The sequence below is a fragment of the Carcharhinus amblyrhynchos genome, chromosome 16 (genome assembly GCF_965287045.1).
Source record: "Carcharhinus amblyrhynchos chromosome 16, sCarAmb.v2.hapA, whole genome shotgun sequence".
Classification (NCBI taxonomy): domain Eukaryota; kingdom Metazoa; phylum Chordata; class Chondrichthyes; order Carcharhiniformes; family Carcharhinidae; genus Carcharhinus; species Carcharhinus amblyrhynchos.
In genome coordinates this window covers 1433254-1454395 of record NC_137339.1, presented here as the reverse complement: position 1 = coordinate 1454395, position 21142 = coordinate 1433254, and the positions used below count along the sequence as shown (strand labels likewise).

Below are 21142 nucleotides of genomic sequence, written 5' to 3'. Positions count from 1 at the left end.
ACAATGTTATTGGTGAAAGATGAGATTAGGCTTCATTGCCCCTCGGGCTGGCAACCTGTAATTAGTGGACAGCCACAGGGAAACAGGGCTGGGGCTTCAACAATTACATGGATGAAGGTAACAGAATTATATTGGCTAAATATGCAGACACTAAGATAGATATGGAAGTAAGTTGTCAAGAGGAGGTAAAGGGTCTACAAATGGAAGAGAATTACCGAGACTAATGACCTTTAGAGAGAAAACAATCCTCATTTCCATCTTAAAAGGGAGACCCATTCTTCGACTTTGCTATCTAGTTCTAGTCTCCCCCACAAGAGGAAATGTTCTGGTATCCATCCCATCAAATTCCCTCACAATGGCATATAATTATCTTCTCCAGAGAGCAGTGAAGGCCAAGTCATTGATATGTACAGTAAGAAGTCTCACAACACCAGGTTAAAGCCCAACAGGTGTATTTGGTAGCAAAAGCCACTAGCTTTCAGAGCCTTGCTGCTCCTTCGTCAGTTGAATGAGGAGTTCTATTCTCAAACAGGGCATATAAATATACAAACTCAATTTACAAAATAATAATTGGAATGCGAGTCTTTACAGGTAATCAAGTCTTAAAGGCACAACAGTGTGAGTGGAGAGAGGGTTAAGTGCAGGTTAAAGGGATGTGTATTGTCTCCAGACAGGACAGCTGGTGAGATTTTGCAAACCCAGACAAGTCATGGAGATTACAGATAGTGTGACATGAACCCCAGATCCTGGTTGAGGCTGTCCTCATGTGCGGAACTTGGCTATCAGTCTCTGCTCAGTGACTCTGCGCTGTCGTGTGTCATGAAGGCCGCCTTGGAGAATGCTTACCCGAAGATCAGAGGCCGAATGCCCGTGACCACTGAAGTGTTTGCCAACAGGAAGGGAACAGTCTTACCTGGTGATTGTTGAGTGGTGTTCATTCATCCGTTGTCATAGCGTCTGCATGGTCTCCCCAGTGCACCATGCTTCGGGACATTCTACTTGATACGCTGCAGGAAAGGATGTCCCAAGGTATGGTGCACTGGGGAGACTGTGCAGATACTATGACAACGGATGAATGAACACTGCTCGACAATCACCAGGCAAGACTGTTCCCTTCCTGTTGGCGAACACTTCAGCAGTCACGGGCATTCGGCCTCTGATCTTCAGGTAAGCGTTCTTCAAGGTGGCCTTCACAACACACGACAGCGCAGAGTGCTGAGCAGAGACTGATAGCCAAGTTCCGCATACATGAGGACAGCCTCAACCAGGATCTTGGGCTCATGTCACACTATCTGTAACCCCCACAACTTGCATGGACTTGCAAAATCTCACTAACTGTCCTGTCTGGAGACAATACACATCTCTTTAACCTGTGCTTAATCCTCTCTCCGCTCACGTTCTCTGTACCTTTAAGACTTGATTACCTGTAAAGACTCGCATTCCAACCATTATCTTATAAATTGAGTTTGTGTCTTTGTATGCCCTGTTTGTGAACACAACTCCCACTCACCTGACAAAGGGGCAGCAAGCACTCCAAAAGCTAGTGGCTTTTGCTACCAAATAAACCTGTTGGATTTTAACCTGGTGTTGTAAGACTTCTTACTGTGTTCACCCCAGTTCAATGCCAGCATCTCCACATCATCAATATATTCCAGGTTGAGTTAAACAGATTTTAGACAAGGAAGTCAAGGAGAGCGAGAAATGGAGTTGAAATCACAACCAGGTCATTTGTGGTCTTATCTAAAGTCAGAGCAGTCTGCGTGGGCGCATGGCCTACTCTTGCTCCAAAGTCCTATGTTCCTATGTCACAAATACCCCACTGGAGATTGAGATCCTGTGAAGATTATATTATGAGAACACATTGCCTGAACTTTGCTTGTATTTGCTGGAGATTAAAAGATTGTTCTTACTGAAGTGTATGAAATGATGGGAATGCAGTTGGATAGATGGAGAAACACAGCCCCTCTGGTGGCAATCCAGAACAAAGGGGAATGTGGGGTGATGTCAGGAAACCCTTCTTCACACATCGGGAACTGGAAACCTGGAACTATCTCCCTGAAAAACTGCTGAGGCTGTGGGTAGTTGGAGGAATTGAAAGATGCGATCTGAAGTTGGCCGGGTTTTGATGAGGAAGGGTGCGGGTTACAGAGGAAAGGCAGGTAAATGGGTTTGAGATACATGTCGACCACGATAATGGAACAAGTTTGAGGGGCTCCCATTTCTGTACACGGGTGGCCAGTCCAAACATGCGGTTTACTGATTTTAATTAATGAATGATTTTTAATGGAGTTGAATTTTTTCTCTTTGTCTCTATCTCTCTCTGCCGCCCGCCCCTTGCACTCCGCCCTCCCCTCCTTGCACTCCGCCCTCCCCTCCTTGCACTCCGCCCTCCCCTCCTTGCACTCCGCCCTCCCCTCCTTGCACTCCGCCCTCCCCTCCTTGCACTCCGCCCTCCCCTCCTTGCACTCCGCCCTCCCCTCCTTGCACTCCGCCCTCCCCTCCTTGCACTCCGCCCTCCCCTCCTTGCACTCCGCCCTCCCCTCCTTGCACTCCGCCCTCCCCTCCTTGCACTCCGCCCTCCCCTCCTTGCACTCCGCCCTCCCCTCCTTGCACTCCGCCCTCCCCTCCTTGCACTCCGCCCTCCCCTCCTTGCACTCCGCCCTCCCCTCCTTGCACTCCGCCCTCCCCTCCTTGCACTCCGCCCTCCCCTCCTTGCACTCCGCCCTCCCCTCCTTGCACTCCGCCCTCCCCTCCTTGCACTCCGCCCTCCCCTCCTTGCACTCCGCCCTCCCCTCCTTGCACTCCGCCCTCCCCTCCTTGCACTCCGCCCTCCCCTCCTTGCACTCCGCCCTCCCCTCCTTGCACTCCGCCCTCCCCTCCTTGCACTCCGCCCTCCCCTCCTTGCACTCCGCCCTCCCCTCCTTGCACTCCGCCCTCCCCTCCTTGCACTCCGCCCTCCCCTCCTTGCACTCCGCCCTCCCCTCCTTGCACTCCGCCCTCCCCTCCTTGCACTCCGCCCTCCCCTCCTTGCACTCCGCCCTCCCCTCCTTGCACTCCGCCCTCCCCTCCTTGCACTCCGCCCTCCCCTCCTTGCACTCCGCCCTCCCCTCCTTGCACTCCGCCCTCCCCTCCTTGCACTCCGCCCTCCCCTCCTTGCACTCCGCCCTCCCCTCCTTGCACTCCGCCCTCCCCTCCTTGCACTCCGCCCTCCCCTCCTTGCACTCCGCCCTCCCCTCCTTGCACTCCGCCCTCCCCTCCTTGCACTCCGCCCTCCCCTCCTTGCACTCCGCCCTCCCCTCCTTGCACTCCGCCCTCCCCTCCTTGCACTCCGCCCTCCCCTCCTTGCACTCCGCCCTCCCCTCCTTGCACTCCGCCCTCCCCTCCTTGCACTCCGCCCTCCCCTCCTTGCACTCCGCCCTCCCCTCCTTGCACTCCGCCCTCCCCTCCTTGCACTCCGCCCTCCCCTCCTTGCACTCCGCCCTCCCCTCCTTGCACTCCGCCCTCCCCTCCTTGCACTTCGCCCTCCCCTCCTTGCACTCCGCCCTCCCCTCCTTGCACTCCGCCCTCCCCTCCTTGCACTCCGCCCTCCCCTCCTTGCACTCCGCCCTCCCCTCCTTGCACTCCGCCCTCCCCTCCTTGCACTCCGCCCTCCCCTCGCACTCCGCCCTCCCCTCCTTGCACTCCGCCCTCCCCTCCTTGCACTCCGCCCTCCCCTCCTTGCACTCCGCCCTCCCCTCCTTGCACTCCGCCCTCCCCTCGCACTCCGCCCTCCCCTCCTTGCACTCCGCCCTCCCCTCCTTGCACTCCGCCCTCCCCTCCTTGCACTCTGCCGCCCCCCCCTTGCACTCCGCACCCACCATCCCTCCCTCACAACCTCACTTCCCTGGTGCCTCCGACGTGCACCTGGGGTACAGTAAGCTGGAAGTCTGGATCCCTGATGTGGACTACAATGATGTTCCAGTTGACTGGTGGGGTGGAGACGCAGACAAATCCCTGCTGATTGGAGTTTATAAACATGGTAAGTCTTCCTTCATGGTTACATTATTGATCCTGAGACAATGCAGCTGTTACAGAAAGATTACTTGAGTAATTCATTGTGTAACAGAAGTGTGATGAAGGCAACTTCAGTTCAAGCATTCAAGAGGACATTAGGTGATTATTTGAATAGATTTCAATGTGTGTATGAGTGAGCGAATGTGAGGGGTGTGTGTGTGTGAGAATTAGGTGTGAGCCAATGCCTGCATTACTCAGGTATCTCACTCTCTCTGCAGCACAAAAGAGTGAGTGAGCACCCTGAGACTACGAGTGAGTCTGGCATGTGTACACTGACCCCTTCACGTTCTATTCATTTTTATTAATTACAGTTTTTAAATTTAATTTATTGCTCTGACATAGCTTTACTCTTGCTCAACAATTAATTATTTTCTTAATCCCTCAACCTTTCTTTTTGAAATTCAGTTTATTGTTACTCCATGTCTCTTTGTCAGATTTCCAACACCTGCAATATTTAGTTGATCGCCAGATTGTTCTGGCTGTTCACACTGGTGGGATTATCTGGCCCCATCAATGGCACATCCCTGCCGCAGGATTCACAGTGGCAAAGAGGAATCAGTGTAAAATCCCACTGACAGTGCAGGACCAGAAGATTCTATTGTTGGCCAACAGCGAGTACCTGCTGCCATGAGAAATGCACTACAGGGAGACCAGAGAAGGACTAATATGGAAAGACAATAATAACCTAAAATAGCAAAATTTTGGAAGTGTAAATGAGCAGAAACACCTTGGGATCTATATACACAAATCCTTAGGTGTGGCACACACAAGTTGACCAGGTAGTTAAAAGATATGGTTATTGGATGAACTCAGGGCCAGGTTTGAGCACAGCCTAGTGACCCGCTGATTATCACCGACTAGCGTTACACATCACAGCCACTTCAGAGAGATATCCCAGCATGTGTCAGGAGAAGGCGCCCACTTAGTATTTGTAGGATGATCTTTTTAAAGCATTGGTTATAAGAACATAAGAAATAGGAGCAGGAGTAGGCCATCTAGCATTTTGAGCTTGCCCCGCCATTCAAAAAGATCATGGCTGACCTGAAGTGGATCAGTTCCACTTTCCCGCTTTCTCCCCATAACCCTTAATTCCCTTGTCTACCAAAAACCTATCTGCCTGTGTCTTAAATATATTTAGCGAGGTAGCCTCCACCACTTCAAGGGGCATGAAGTGACTTGTCACAGCTATGATTACTGATCCATTTGAACAGTATGCTATTTGTTCTGACTTGGCTGGTATTGCGGTAAGAGTGGTGTGGAGCCTTGTCAGATTCACATTGAGGTGTGGAAACTTGCTGTGACCCAGCTGTTTTTCTCTTTAGGTTACGAACGATATAACGCGATGCGAGCTGACCCAGCACTCTGCTTCCTTGAAAGGGTGGGCATGCCCGATGAAACTTCGCTAGCGGCCGAGCAAGGAGGTGTCGACCTGCCATCAGATATAACTGAAGGGTAAGGCAATGATGTCTGTGGTGGAGGAGGGTTGGGAAAAAGACGTTTGGCAGAGAAATCACTAATTGAAGCACTGCACTTTTATTTGAATCTGGGCAGTGACTGCTTTGGGGAACAGTGAGTACTGTCTCCCTCTTCTACGACAGAGGGTAGTGGAATCAAGCACTGCTCCAGGATTTAATAACATACAGTTTACAGGAAGGAGGCCTTCTGCCTGTTGTGACTGGCTCTTTGAAGGAGCAGTTGTGCTTAGCGCCACACCTCTGCTTTTTGTCTATAACTCTGGAAGTTGCTCTTCCTCCTGTACCTGTCAAAACTCCCTTTTCAAATTATTTATGGAATCAGCTTCCATCTTCTCAGATAACAACTGAAAAATTGCCCTCACTTTGAAAAACTTTTCCAGTGGTTTTGAAACTGTGATCTCTATTATTGACTCGCTTTGTAAAGGAAACAGTTTGCTTCAATCTTCTCTCTCAAAACCTCTCATCATCTGGGAAACCTCTAATAAATCATCTCTCAATCTTCTCTCCAAAGAAAATAATCCTGACTGTTTCGAGCTGCCCTCATAACTGAAGTCCCTGATCCCTGATTACATCCTGATGAATCTCCTCTGTGCACTTTCTAAAACCTTTGCATCTTTTTGGAAATGTAATGCACACAATACTCCAGCTGACTTGTAAGATTCTCACATGACCTATGTGTTTTTATATTCAATATCTCTATTTATAAATCCAGGTAAACCATTTCATCTTTTAACTACCTGGTCAACTTGTGTGTGCTACACCTAAGGATTTGTGTATATGGAATCCAAGGTGTCTCTGCTCATTTACACTTTTCAAAATTTTGCTATTTATGTTATTATTGTCTTTCCATATTAGTCCTCCCAAAGTGCATCACTCCACACTTCTGCATTGAATGCCATTTGCCATGTTCCTGCCCATTTCATGAAGCTTATCCTGATCCTCAACACTATTAACACTCAGCACATGGGGCAGCATGGTGGCACAGCGTTTGGCACAATGGTTAGCACTACTGCCTCACAGCACCAGAGACCCAGGTTTTATTCCCAGCTTGGGTCACTATTTGTGTGGAGTTTGCACAATCTCTCCATGTCTGCGTGGGTTTCCTCCGAGTGCTCCAGTTTCCTCCCACAGTCCAAAGATGTGCAAGTTATTATCTTGATTGGCCATGATAAATTGATCCTACTGTCAGGGAGATTAGCAGGGTGAATATGTGGAGTTACAGGAATAGGGCCTGTGTGAGATTGTGGTCTACGTGGACTCAATGGGCCAAATGGCCTCCTTCTGCACCATAGGGATCGATGATTCTAAGACTATCGACTCTGTTACTTCATTGAATTGTTACACCACTCATTCAGGCAGTGCATTCCAAATATCACCTTCTACAAAAGTTTACCCCCATGACGTTGTTGCTACTCTTGCCAATTACCTTAAATTGATGTTGCCTTGTTCTTGATTTTTCCAGCAATCAGAGCAGATTCTCCCTATCTGTTCCATCCAGACTCCTAATGATTTTGAATACCTCTGTCAAATCTGTCAACTGTCTCTTTCCAAGGAGAACAACACCAACTTCTTTAACCTATTTATTTGTCTGAAGTTCTTTATTCCTCGAACCATTCTCCTGACATTTATTTGCACCCTCAGCAGAGCCTTTTATTTTTAAATGTGGTGTCCAAAACTGAGCGCAATGCACCAGTTATCCTGGGAGTCTTCAATATTGAACCCTTGAAGTCTTAGGTATCAGATCTAACATGGGCAAGGAAACTGCCTACAGATACCATCCACCTTCACCACACTCCCTTCAGCTGCTGAATCAGTACACCTCTGGGCAGCACACCATGTGGAGACAATCATGAGAGTGGCAGGGGTACAGAATATACGGAGTTGAGTATTTCGATGTCCATCACTGAGAGTGGCTTGATATCCCCCTTACTGACTGTGCTGGCCAAGTCCTGAAGGACATACCTGTCAGTCTGAGCCAGCAGAAGTTGGTGAGGGAATCAACAAGGGAAAACTAGACTTTGACCTCACCAATTTGGTATATAGATAAAAGTGACCAAAGTCCTGTCTTCACATTGAGCATATCTTGCAGTTTCCATGTAACGTGTTATGATTAACATATTAAACTTCCATGTAACATGTTAACACGCTATCACCATTCTAATTGGGATAGATTTAGCACAGGTCTAGCAGCTCAAAAAAGCCATCCTGAGGCTAACATCAGCAACAGCAAAATTGCATTCAGTCATAATCTATAACCTCAATACTGATGTACCCCTCACACTACCATTAGTATCAAACCAAAGGGCAACCCTGGTTCAATGAAATGTGCAAGAGGAGGCAGGAGCAGCACCACACTTAACAATGAGATACCAGGAGAAACTACAAGCCAAACAGCAGAAGCTGTATATGATAGACAGAGCTAACCAGCTTCAGCTGCTTCATCCATGATGTTCATAAGAACATAAGAAATAGGAGCAGGAGTAGGCCATCTGGCCCTTCGAGCCTGCCCCGCCATTCAATAAGATCATGGCTGATCTGTCGTGGCTCAGTTCCACATTCCCACCCTCTCCCCATAACCCTTAATCCCCTCTCTTATCAAAAACCCATCAACCCGCGTCTTAAAAATATTTAGCGAGGTAGCCTCCACCACTTCAATGGGCAGAGAATTCCAGAGATTCACCACCCTTTGAGTGAAGAAGTTCTTCCTCAACTCCGTTCTAAACCGCCCCCCCTTTATCTTGAGGCTGTGCCCCCTAGTCCTACTGTCCTTTCTGAGCGGGAAGAGTCTCTCCACCTCTATCCTATCCATCCCATTCATCATCTTATACGTCTCAATGAGATCTCCCCTCATTCTTCTAAACTCTAACGAGTACAAGCCTAGTTTATTCAGCCTCTCCTCATAGCTCAACCCCCTCAACTCCAGCATCAGCCTAGTAAACCTCCTCTGCACTCCCTCCAAGGCCAAAATATCCTTGCGTAAGTATGGCGCCCAAAACTGCACACAGTACTCCAGCTGCGGCCTCACCAATGCCCTATACAGCCGCAGCAAGACCTCTCTACTTTTATATTCAATCCCCCTCGCTATGAAGGCCAGCATCCCATTCGCTTTCCTGACCACCTGCTGCACCTGCAAGCTGGGTTTTTGCGACTCATGCACAAGGACCCCGAGGTCCCTCTGCACCGTCGCCTGCTGCAGTTTTTCTCCATGTAAGTAATAATCCTTCCTACCATTATTCCTACCAAAGTGGACCACCTCGCACTTGCCAACATTAAATTCCATTTGCCAGTCCCTAGCCCCTCCAGTCTGTCGAGCACCGCCTCTCTAGTAACAGTAATGTCATTGAGACCCTCCAGTCCTACCACCTTTCCATTGCTAACACCCGGCAAATTATTCACGTCCTCCTCCGTGAAGACCGAAACAAAAAAGTTATTCAAGACCTCAGCCATTTCCCCATCCCCTACCACTAAGTCCCCCTTCTCATCCTCTAAGGGTCCAACGTTCACCCTAGCCAGCCTCTTCCTTTTTATATACTTATAAAAACTCTTGCTATCCTTTTTTATATTAAGCGCTAGCCCAGCTTCATAGTTTATCCTACCCTTCTTTATCAATTTCTTTGTCAATCTTTGTTGACATTTAAACCTCTCCCAATCCTCTTCTCGCCCACTACTCTTAGCTACTCTAAACGCCTCTGCTTTTAATTTAACACTTTCCTTCACCTCCTTCGTTATCCACGGCTTATTACCTCTCCTCCTACGGTCCTTTTTGACCATCGGAATAAATTTCTGCTGAGCACCAAGAAAGATCTCCTTAAAAATCCTCCTCTGCTCCTCAGCAGACCTACCTTCCAACGCGCTCCCCCAGTCCACATTCGCCAATTCCTCTCTCATCCTACCGTACTCCCCTCTGTTCAAAAAAAGGACACGCGTCCGGGAACCCACTTTGTCCTCCTCCATCTGCACCAGAAACTCCACCATACAATGATCACTCTCCCCAAGAGGATCCTTCACCGCAAGGTCCCTAATTCTACCCGCCTCATTACATAACACCCTGAAGTGGAGATGTTCACTGATATTCAGCATCATCAGTTACTCCTCAGATACTGAAGCAGTCCGTGTCCACCTGCAGAGCTGGATAAGTGGCAAATTACATTCATGCCACACACAAGTGCCAGGCAATGAGCACCTCCAACAAGAAAAAGGCTAGCTACCTCCCCATGACATTCAATGGCATTAACCATGGCTGAATCCCCACCATCAACAACCTGGGGAGTTACCATTAATCAGAAAACAAACTGGACCGGCCATATAAGTACTGTGGCTACAAGAACAGATCAGAGACTGGGAAGTCTGCAGGGAGTAACTCACCTTTTGACTCCCCAAAGTCTGTCCGTTTATAAGACACAAGTTAGGAATGTGTTGGAATACTCTGCACTTGCCTGGATGAGTGCAGCTCTAACAACATTGAAGAAGCTTAATTTCATCTGGGACAAAGCAACCCGCTTAATTCGCACCTGATCCATCACCATTAAAATTCATTGCCTCCGCCATAGATGCACAATGGCAGCAGTGTGTGCTATCAACAGGATGCATTGAAGCTACTCACCGCGATCCATCGACAGTACCTTCTAAACCTGTGACCTCTACAACTTAAAAGGTCAAGGGCTATACATGAATCAGGAACACCACCACCTGCAATTTACCCTCCAAGTCACGCATCATCCTGATTTGGAAATATATTGCTATTCTTTCGTTGTTGTTGGGTCATAATTCTGGAATTCCCTCCCTAACAGCATTGTGGGTGTACCTACATCATATGCGCTAAAGCGGTTCAAGGAGGCAGCTCACCACCATCTTCTCAAGAGCAGCAAATGCTGGCCTTTCCATCGACACCCGCATCCCATGAAAGAACTTAATAATGTTGAGGCTGAACCAGCATTTTACTTAGGTTCATCTCTTTATACTCAACATCCCTATTTATAAATCCCAGGATACTATATACTTTAATAACCGCATTCTCAACCTGTCCTGCCATCTTAAATCTGCTTCCCCCACTCCTTTACAATCGTATACCTTATTCCTTGATGCACGTTTTCTAGGCTGGCAAACTAGTGGAGCACGGAGAGAGTGCTGCCTTGTCAAATCTGCCATTGTGCAAATAAGCTATTGTAGAGGTCCCGTTGTCTCTCACATAACTCAGGTGGATATTGAATATCCCACATTGTTATTCAGACTTGAGCAGGCTGTTCTCTCGGTGCCTTGCCAGTATTTGCCATTGACTATCATCATTTAAAATAAGCAAGTTAACTCGATACTTGTTTTGTTGCAGTTTGTGGGTGTTGCTAATTTGCATAACAGTCCCCAGTTGAACAATATTCTTCTGGTGTGAAGTGTGCAAAGAGACACGATGCTAACTTCTTGCCAGCCCAAATCTATGCACTGTTGTTTTTTGTCTTCATTCTCGAGCACCACTCTTGTATTCAGTTCCCTTTTCTATCCAAAAGAAGACAAGCATCCACCCAGAACATGAATTTTTAAAAATCAAACTGCAGTCCCATGGGGCCATTGAGGTGCAGGCAGCATGAACTCAAACTTTGAGACAGTGTGCGCATATTGATGCAGTGCCTCCCTAGCCCTAGGTGGGTAGATTGGGATCAGGGTAGCTTTCTGATGTTTTCTCCAAGTGAGTTAATTTATTGTGTGCTGGATGTTTCAGGGTTGACCTGTGTAAAGGTGATGACTCAGAATCGAAGTTGGACGGACAGTTCAAAGATCAGCCGGATGTGAGTATGGTATCTTGAGGTTATTGTGTGTGTGATTTTTAAATCTGAAATCTTTCCGTTTCTTCCATTTCTGTTGATATTGGTCTGCTCTCTGCAACTGAAGGGACTGCCTCTTGCTGGAATACATTTTCCTGGCCAACAACTTTCCTCTGGCATCACATTGTTCTTCTAGTGAGTCTGGATGCTGGTGATTGGCTGCCACTTTGAAGATGTACAGAAACATTTCCAGCAATGAGCTAATAGATAGTAATCGGGAATGGGTGTTGTGTTTAATTTCCTCCCCAGGAGTACAGAGGCTAGTCCGTAGTACTGCTGTAGGGGTTGTGAGTAAGATGATGGGAACAAGTAGAGGCTATTAGCTTGTTTCTCCGTGGCTGATCTGTACTTCAAATACATTTACCCGCCTTAGCCCCATATTTCATGATGCTTTCACCCAGTGAAATTCTCCGTATTGTAGACTCTACTTAACAAAAAGCATCGAGAGGTTTCTGGAAGACTGAGTTCCAGATTTCCACTGCCTTTGTGTGTAAAAGTGCCTTATGATTTCGCCCCTAAAGGCCCTGCGCTCTTTCAGCACTTTAAGCACCTCTATTCAATCACCCCCTCAACATTGTCAGCAAAGGGATCAAGCCAGGCCTGTACAAACCTGCCCTCGATTAAACCTTTATTCCTGGTATTATTCAGATGAATCTGCACTATATTCTCTTCAAGACCTGTATCATTCCTGAGGTGCAGTACCCAAGACTGAATATTCTACCAAAATGTTTTTAATTCCCTGTTGAAGACATTTGTACAGTCTGTTCTAGTGGATTTTACTGCTAACTTATTCCGCAGCTGCATTCCTTTTTGGCGAGTTTACGTTTGACTATCCCTGTTAGCCCTTCCGGCTTTTGCATCAGCTGTTGGAAAAAATGTTTATCACTTCCTGATGTCTTTTTTAACATTGGAAGAAGCTAGGGATCTGTACACAACTGTCATTATGTAAAGAAAATGTTACTCTCTGATTGACCTTAGGATGTGTCTATTATTGTCCAGTGTAGGGTGGAGCAGGAAATCAAGTAGCCAGTAACATCCCTCACTCCACCTGGTCAGTTCTCACCATCACCTTCAAAGTTGTGAAGTGTGAGTCCCCAATTAGTGACCACAAAATTGCAGGCAGAGGATCAGACACCTGAGGGGCAGGGTAGTGACTCTCTTGGGCCCGGATCGTTTAAGGCCAGTAAAAGATTATGGGGTGGCGGGAGGCTAGTCTTTCTCACATCTTCGTTTTGTTCCAACCCATTCCTAAAGTTAATGAACTGTGTTGTTCTGTAGGAAGATGCAAACTCCTGCATTGAATCGGGGATTATGGAGAAAGGAGAAGACTCCATTTTAGGTAAGAGATATGGATGGTGAGGGGGTTGCACTATGGTTACATTGAGTGTACATAGAATCAGGTCAATCTGCCCAACTGCTCTATGCAGTGTTATTCTTTGCACAAGCCTCCTTTCATCCTACTTCTCACCCTATTGTTTTACTGTTACTGTTCCTTTTTTCCTCGTGTTTATTTAGCATTTCCTTAAATACACCCATGCTGTTTGCCACACTCCCTGGTATAACAAGTTCCACATTCAGCATTCTTTGAGTAAATACATTTTTCCTGAATTCCTGATTGGTTTATTAATAGCTGTCTTACATTTATGGCTCCTGGTTTTACATGTAGTTGATAACATTGTCCCTCTGCCTAACAATACAGACCTCCATCAGGTCACTTCTTAGTCTTGTCCTGGAGGGGAAAAAAGGCCTAACCTATACGGTTTTTTCTAAAAGGTGTAATTTTTCAATTCTGGTATCATTCTTGTAGACTTTTCTTATTTTCATTGCTTCTTACCATGTCTCCCCTAAAGTTGGGGAGTGGTTTTGGTAACCCTTCAGCTGTCATTTGTTGGTGGCTGCCATCCGGTATCTCAGCCAAGCAACTGAAACTCTGTTTTTCCAGACTTGTCTTCAGAGCAGAGTGAAGTGAGAAGCATAAAGGAGAATATCTGAACTCCAGTTGATATAAACATTGAACCAAATGCTCCCTAAAAAGCTTTCACAATGCACTTGAGAGTTTTATAGGACTTGATGAAGGGAGTTCCATTCTTTATTGTTCTCTACTTATTTACATCCCCAGTTAAATTACTGTAGTATTTTGTAACTTACAGTGAACCTCCAGCACAGAAGCAATGCATTCAACTGGACTGAACAGGACTTTGCCAGTGTTTGTATTTCAGATGAACCTCGTTCCTCTCTAATTATCACATCCTATCCTGCTCCCATATTCTTCCATTCCAGCCTATCTCTTATATATACCAAACAGGAGAGGATGGCATTGTGGTATTGTCATTGAACTAGTAATAGAGAGGAACAGGCAGGTAATCTAGGGACATGGGTTCAAATCCCAACGCAGCAGCTTTTGGAATTTAAGTTCAATTGATAAAAATGTGGAATTGAAAGCAATGATCATGAAACTGTCATCAAATGCTGTATAAACCCATCATGTTCAGTAAAAAGTGCAGGATGGCACACCAGAAATGGCACCAACCACACACCAAAATGAGGTGTCAGCCTGCTGAAGCTACAACACAAGATTACTTGCTGCCAAACAGCAGAAGTAGCAAGCAATACGCACAGCTAAGTGATTCCACAACAAATGGATCAGACTCAAAGCTCTGCAGTCCTGCCACATCCACTTATGAATGTGGTGGACAATTAAACAGCTCACTGGAAGAGGAGGCTCCACAGATATCCCCATTCTCAGTGATGGAGGAACCCAGTGCATCAGTGCAAAAGATGAAGCTGAAATATTTGCAACAATCTTAAGCCAGAAGTGCAGAGTGGCTGATCCATCTTGGACTTCTTCTGAGGTCTCCAGAATCACAGATGTCAGTCTTCAACCAATTTGATTCACTCCACGTGATATTAGGAAATGGCTGAAGGCACTGGATACTGCATTGGCAATGGGCCCTGACAACATTCCAACAATAATACTGTGGGCTCCAGAATTTGCCATGCTGTAGCCAGGCTGTACCTGTACAGCTACAGCACTGGCATCTATCCAGCAATGTGAAAAATCGTCTCAATATTTCCTGTACACACAAAGCAGGACAAATCCAATCTGGGCAGTTACCAGGTCGCTGGTAACTGTCAGTCTACTCTCAGTCATCGGGGATGGAAGGGATTATCCACAGCGCTATCAAATGGCACTTGCTTAGCAATAACCTGCTCATGGATGTGTAGTTTGGGTTCTGCCAGGGCCACTCAGTTCCTGACCCCATTACAGCTTTTGTTCAAACATGGACAAAAGAGATTAACTCTTTTGGAAAACAGAGACACAGAGAGTTGGGATGAGACGGGCAGCCTCAGGATTTTTAAAATTCATTTATGGGATATGGACGTCACTGTCTAGACCAGCATTTATTGCCCATTCCTCGTTGCCTTTGGAAAGGTGGTGGTCAGTTGCTGCCTTGAACCTCTGCAGTCCCTGTAGCAGTGAAGGAATGGCGATATCTTTCCAAGTCAGGATGGTGAGTGATTTGGAGGGGAAACTCCAGGTAATTGTAACCTGTAACTAGTGGAGTGTCACTGGGATCAGGGCTGGGACCACAGTTACTTACAATATATGTTAATGACTTTAACAAGGGAAATGAATGTACTATTGCCAAATTTGCGGATGATACAAAAATAGATGGGAAGGCAAGTGGTGAGGATGATGCAAGGATTCCACAGAGGAACTCAGACAAGTGAATGGGCAAAAACTTGGCAGATGAAATATGATGTAGGAAAACGTGAAGTTATGCACTTGGTAGAAGAGTAAAAGAATTGAATGTTATCTAAATAGAGAAAACTGCTGCACAGAGGGTTTTGGGGTTCTTGTGCATAAATCACAAACTAGCATGCAGTCTTATCAGGTAATCATAGAACCTACAGCATGGAGACAGGCCCTTCGGCCCAAACTGGTCCATGCTGACCAAAATGTCCATTTAAACTAACCCCATTTGCCTGCATTTGGCCCATATCCCTCTAAACCTTTCCTATCCATGTATCTGTCCAAATGCCTTTTAAATGTTGTCAATGGTCCTGCCTCAATCACTTCCTTCAGCAGCTCATCCCACATATGTACCACTCTCAGTGTAAAAAAAGTTGCTCCTCAAGTTCCCATTAATTCTTTCCCCTCTTAACTTAAACTTATCCCCTCTAGTTCATGATTCCCCAACCCTGGGAAAAAGACTGAGTGCATTCACCCTATCCATGCCTCTCATGACCTTATACACCTCTAAGATCACCTGTCAGTCTCCTACACACCACAGAAAAAGATCCTAGCCTTTCCAATCCCTCCCTGTAACTCAGTCCTTGAGTCCCGGCAACATCCTTGAACATCTGTTAGCATTCTCTCCAGTTTAATAACATCTTTCCTATAGCAAGGCAACCAAAACAGAACACACTACTCCAGGTGCAGCCTCACCAATGTCCTGTACAATTGCAACATAACTTCCCAACTTCTATACTCAGTGTGCTGACTGATGAAGCCAGAGTCCCTGGCATGATAGCACAGTGGTTAGCACTGCTGCTTCACAGCAGTGGGGACCCGGGTTCGATTCCCAGCTTGGGTCACTGTCTAAGAACATTCTCCCCATGTCTGTGGGTTTCCTTCAGGTGCTTCAGTTTCCTCCTACAGTCCAAAAATGTGCGCTTTACGTGGATTGTCATGCTTAATTACCCCTCAGTGTCACGGGGATTGGCAGTGTAAATGCATGGGGTAATAAAGATTGGACCTGGGTGGGATTATGATCAGTGCAGACTCGAGGGGCTGAATGACCTCCTTCTACACTGTAGGGTCCTATGAAGGTCACCTTGGAATATGGAAGGCAATGGAATGTTAGCCTTTTTCAAAAGCCATGGAGTATAAAAATAAGTCGTCATGCTGAAACTATACACAGCACTAAAAAGGCCACATCTGGAATGTTTTTCATCCCCTTATCTAAGGAAAGATATCCTGGCATTGAAGTTCATCCAGATATGGTTCACTCGGTTGATCCTGGGTAGGGAAGAGTTTTATTATGAGGAGAGGTTGAGTAGATAGGGCCTGTATCAGTGGAGTTTAGAAGAATGAGAGGTGGCCTTCTTGAGACATAGAGGATTCTGATGGGGCTTGACAGGGTCGATGCTGAGAGGTTGTATCCTTTGTGGGAGAGTCTTCCTAAGGAAGTTATTGATCGTATCCAATTGAAATAAAAATCATATGATATTTCGAAGATTAATGTTGAGTAATTGGACAAATTTTAGGAATCAGCAAAGAATTGTTAAAATGTAATAAGGAGGAGGAAATTAGAAAACATGATAAAGGTGCCAAATTATAAAAATGGATAGTAAGAGACTACCAGCATTTAAAAAGGAAAAAAAACTAAAATAAGTATTGGATCCTTAGAGAGTGAGCTGGGGAATATGTAATGGGAAACAAGGAGATGGCAGAAGCATTGATTTATCTGCCTTCACTGTAGAAGATGTTACAACTGGTCGCTAGATGAGGTTCCCCTAACTTATTAGCTCCCTCAGATGAGAACCTTCAAACAGTTATGCCCCAGGCATGGAAGGATGAAATGGCTCCCTCTCTATAAACCTCATCTTGGCTGCAACCAGATTAATTTTGGAAAAGGATCCCTTCCTTCATGGTCATTTTCCCAGCCCCAATATTTGTTTTAAAAGGAGCCAATTTAATGAGGTTTATTTGAGTTAAAGAAAAAAATGAATTTATTAACTACTAAAAACTGATCAAAACATATTCATATACATTAACACAAATTAGAAATGAAAATTGAGTTCAAATTAAGTTTTAAATAAAGGTATAGAGAACAGGACTAGACCTGTGATTGAGCATTGCAATTCCAGTGTTGTTAAATTTGACTAAGAATCTGCTTTGTTTCCAATTCATTTACGGTCTTTGCTGATTTTGCTTACCTCCACAGTCAGAGAGAGAGAGATACCTGCAAAATGCTTTTGCAGGGGTGTTGCTGCTGTTGACTGCCTTTTAGCTTCTGTGTCTCACATACTTTGACATCTCCAGCACTAGTTCATGCACACGCACAAGCCAGCTTTTCAGCTGGCTTTTATCCCAGCCTTTGCATATTCTTGGCAGGTGAAATCCACAAACCCATTTGGAACAGTACACACAAGATATTTATGTTGAGTCAATACTTATCTCCACTGTCTCCACCAGAGATGGCAATTAGTTTCTGCATGCTTTAGAAGTATCCTTGTCTGGAAACAGTGTATGATTCCATTGTCTTTGAGTGTCATCTACTAACAAGTCAGACAGTGACTGATTTTACATCATCAGCCATCTTAGACATAGAAGTCCAATTATAAAATCTTTCAAGGCCTTTTCCAAAGTTCAGTATTTCCAGATGTAATTAGATACATTTCCTTCATTATTATGACAAAGACAAAAGAATCCCAAGAGTACTTGGGATCAAAAAGTAAGAGGTAGTAAGGAACTTAACACCAGCACTAGTGGAAAGGTACTGGGAAAACTGTTAGAACTGAAGGTTGTGAAGTCCACAAAACTTAATGGATTTCATTCTAGGGTCTTGAAAGATGTGGTTGCAGAGCTAATAGGTGAATTGTTTGTGATTTTCCAAAATTTCCTAGCTTCTAGAACGGTCCCCACAGATTGGAAAGTTGCTAATGTAACAGCTCTATTCAAGAAAAGAGAGAGAAAGCCAGAAATATAGACCAGTTAGCCCAACATCTGTCACATGAAAAGTGCTGGAATCTATTATTAAGGAGCTAATGGCAGGTCATTTAGAAAACCATAATGCAATCAGGCAAGTCAATGTGATTCATGAAAGGGAAATCGTGTCTAATTTAGTTTGTTGAGGAAGCGATAAGCAAGGTGGTAAAAGGGAACCTGTTTAATATTTGGATTTCCAAAAGACATTTGTCAAGGAGCCTCACCAAAGGTTACTTCACAAAAGAAGAGCTCATGGTGAGGGGCGGCGGGGGGGGGGGGGGGGGGGTTAATACATTAGCATGGATAGAGGGTTAGTTAGCTAAGAGAGAGCAGAAATTAGGCGTAAATGTATCATTTTCTGTTGGCAAGCTGTTACTAGTGGACCTAGATGCACAAGGCTTGGTGCTGGGACCTCAATTATTTACAATCTGTGTCAGGTACTTTACTAATTGTGCAAACATTGGGAAGTATGTTTTCAAGAAGACTGAAAAATTTAGAGAGAGATGAAAAAGCTTAAGAGAGTGGACACAAATTTGGCAATATATAATGTAGGCAAGTATCCACTTTGGCAGAAGCATAGAAAAGCAGCATATTATTTGAAAGTGGAGAGATTGCAGAATTCTGTATTACAGAGGGATCTGGGTGCTCTGGTACATGAATCATATGTAAATGGTCTAGTGCTCCTAATTCTCAAATATTTTTGTGATGGCCTGCAGGATTCTATGCTCAAACAGTTAAGCTGTCTATTACTCTGGAACATTATGTGTTGTAATTACATGGATTTCCTGGTTAGTGGCTAACCTGTATCTCCAACTGTTCGTTTCCACTGAAGCCCAAGATGGTACAGACATTGATCGACCGCAGTGGCCAGTTGCATCAGTGCTCACGGCTCGTCTCCGCCGCCTCATAACAGCCTACCAGCGCTGCAATCGCAAGGAGCTGGTGAGGATGGAATCTTTAGCTCGCAATAGCCGGCGTCGCTGGTATCCACAGGATGAGCTCTGGGGAAGAGTTCCAGAAATGGACATTATTACCATGGATATCCAGCAACGGTAAATGATCGTGGATTTAAAAAATATTTATTGTATTTGAAAATTTAGGACATGCTTCCAAAGTTGAAGAAGAACATTAGCTTAGAACATAAACAGCTTCCCAAAATTTAACTGATCCTTGCTTTCACAGAAAACCTGCCACCAGTACAGTACAGCGATCCCTTCTGGAGTGATTTTTAAACTAACTTGAGTAGTTTACAAAACACATTCTAACATTGTTAATGCAAAATTGTTTCTGTATGTGCTCATGACACAGAAACTTTACTCAGTAAGTTGATAGATTATGGGGATTAAAGGAACCACTTCCCCAGTTTTCCTTTTCCCTCATGAAGGCATCATCCCTTACTGGAGTTCATGCCTCAGTCCAGACAGGGACCAAAACTTCACAGGACGAAAGGAAGCCATTCAGCTCAGTACACTCCTGAAATAACTATCCACTTCATCTTGTTCCCTGACGTGGCTGGGAAGTAGGGAAAGTGGCTACAAGGCCCAATATCTTGGACTTGTTGAATCCTCAATCTCTTTTTATCCATTCATTGGTGCTTGTAAGATGGGACTTGTCCAAAGATGGCATGGTGGCACAGTGGTTAACACTGCTGCCTCACAGCGCCAGGGGCCTGGTTCGATTTCCGGCTCGGGTCACTGTCTGTGTGGGTTTCCTCCAGGTGCTGTGGTTTCCTCCCACAGTCTGAAAGATGTGCTGGTTAAGTGCATTGACCCGAACAGGCGCCGGAGTGTGGTGACTAGGGAATTTTCACAGTAACTTCATTGCCGTGTTAATGTAAGCCTTACTTGTGACTAATAAATAAAGTTTAAACTTTTAAACTTAAAAATTGTCAACTTGCATTTCTTATTTCTATTAAGGTGGACAAGGAGGGAGCAAACAGATTTCTATCGTGTGGTTTCGACATTTGGTGTGGTGTATGATCCTGACAGGAAACAGTTCAACTGGAACCAGTTCCGCAACTTTGCCAGGTTGGAGAGAAAAACAGATGGGAGCCTGGAGAGGTATTTCCGAAGCTTCATGGCTATGTGCAGGAGTGTGTGCCGGTTGCCTCAGAAGAAAGAAGGTAAGTATTCTGACAAATTGCTGTTCCAGGTGTGTCAATTTTTCAATCCAGTTCATAGTCGGACGCAATATCAGGGCATCATGTTGAGGTAAACCAGAAGGAGCCCAGGTTTCTACCTGGCCATGTTGAGTTGGTTGATTTCAGTTGCAGTGCTGTTAGCAGCACTGCCATTGGTCTTAGCAACACTCAGGTGAAGGGATGAGGGAAAATTGGTCACAATTTTTGCTTCCAGTCACTTGCTGGAAAGTGACCAGGTGGAGATTGGGTGACGGGCACTCTCTGTTGTCCAGCACACTCTCCAGTCTCGCAGTTGGAGGAAGGATAGTCACATGAGTAAGCTGCTGGAGAGAGAGTGACAGTTGTACCTTGCCATGAGTCAGTGTCTTAGAAGGAAAAATTGAGAGGAAAATAATAGAAAATGTAGCCTCTAAAACTGGATAGATTCTACCCCACATCAGAATGAGTATCTGAGCTCCACAGGCTGCATGGAAAGATTATATATTACAATGTCTCTCTACTGTTGCCATATAGATTCCCAGATTTTACTGAACTGCAGTCCAGTTTCTAATGCTTGTGGGCTCTTAGTTGTACTAAAATGGTTTTAAAATGGCAGTAAATGGATGCAGTTTTTAAAGGGGCTGAGAGCTGGCTGCAATGTGGGAATGGAAAGATGGTGTGGCACAGCAGGGACGCTGTGGTTGTGGTAGAGCAGAAAATGCTTCATGGCCAAGTTGCATCCTGAAATTGCTGCCCGGCACTTGCTGCTGATACTGAGTTTTTGAAAAGACAGGTTTCCATTTCCCAGTAATAACGTCCCCTCACTTGATAAAAGGGCACCATTTCAGTTGATTCCCAGCACCTGTCAGTGTGGTATTTTGTAGGTTGCTGAATATTACAAAATGGGTATCTAAGCAGGGTTGAGTAAGCTTTAAGATGTTGAACTTAATGATAAGCGATTGAA

General features: G+C 45.4%; 1 protein-coding gene across 4 annotated transcripts in view; it reads left to right on the top strand.

Annotated features, from left to right (window-relative positions):
• The window catches only part of chd6 (chromodomain helicase DNA binding protein 6), a 219200-nt gene that overhangs the window by 169784 nt on the left and 28274 nt on the right, over positions 1–21142 (top strand). For all 4 annotated transcript variants that reach the window (XM_080204564.1, XM_080204565.1, XM_080204563.1 and 1 more), the window contains 6 exons: positions 3915–4018; positions 5376–5505; positions 11242–11308; positions 12623–12683; positions 18892–19111; positions 19976–20181. In XM_080204564.1, the coding sequence (XP_080060690.1) occupies positions 3915–4018; positions 5376–5505; positions 11242–11308; positions 12623–12683; positions 18892–19111; positions 19976–20181 (788 nt within the window). The remainder of the gene's footprint in view (positions 1–3914; positions 4019–5375; positions 5506–11241; positions 11309–12622; positions 12684–18891; positions 19112–19975; positions 20182–21142) is intronic.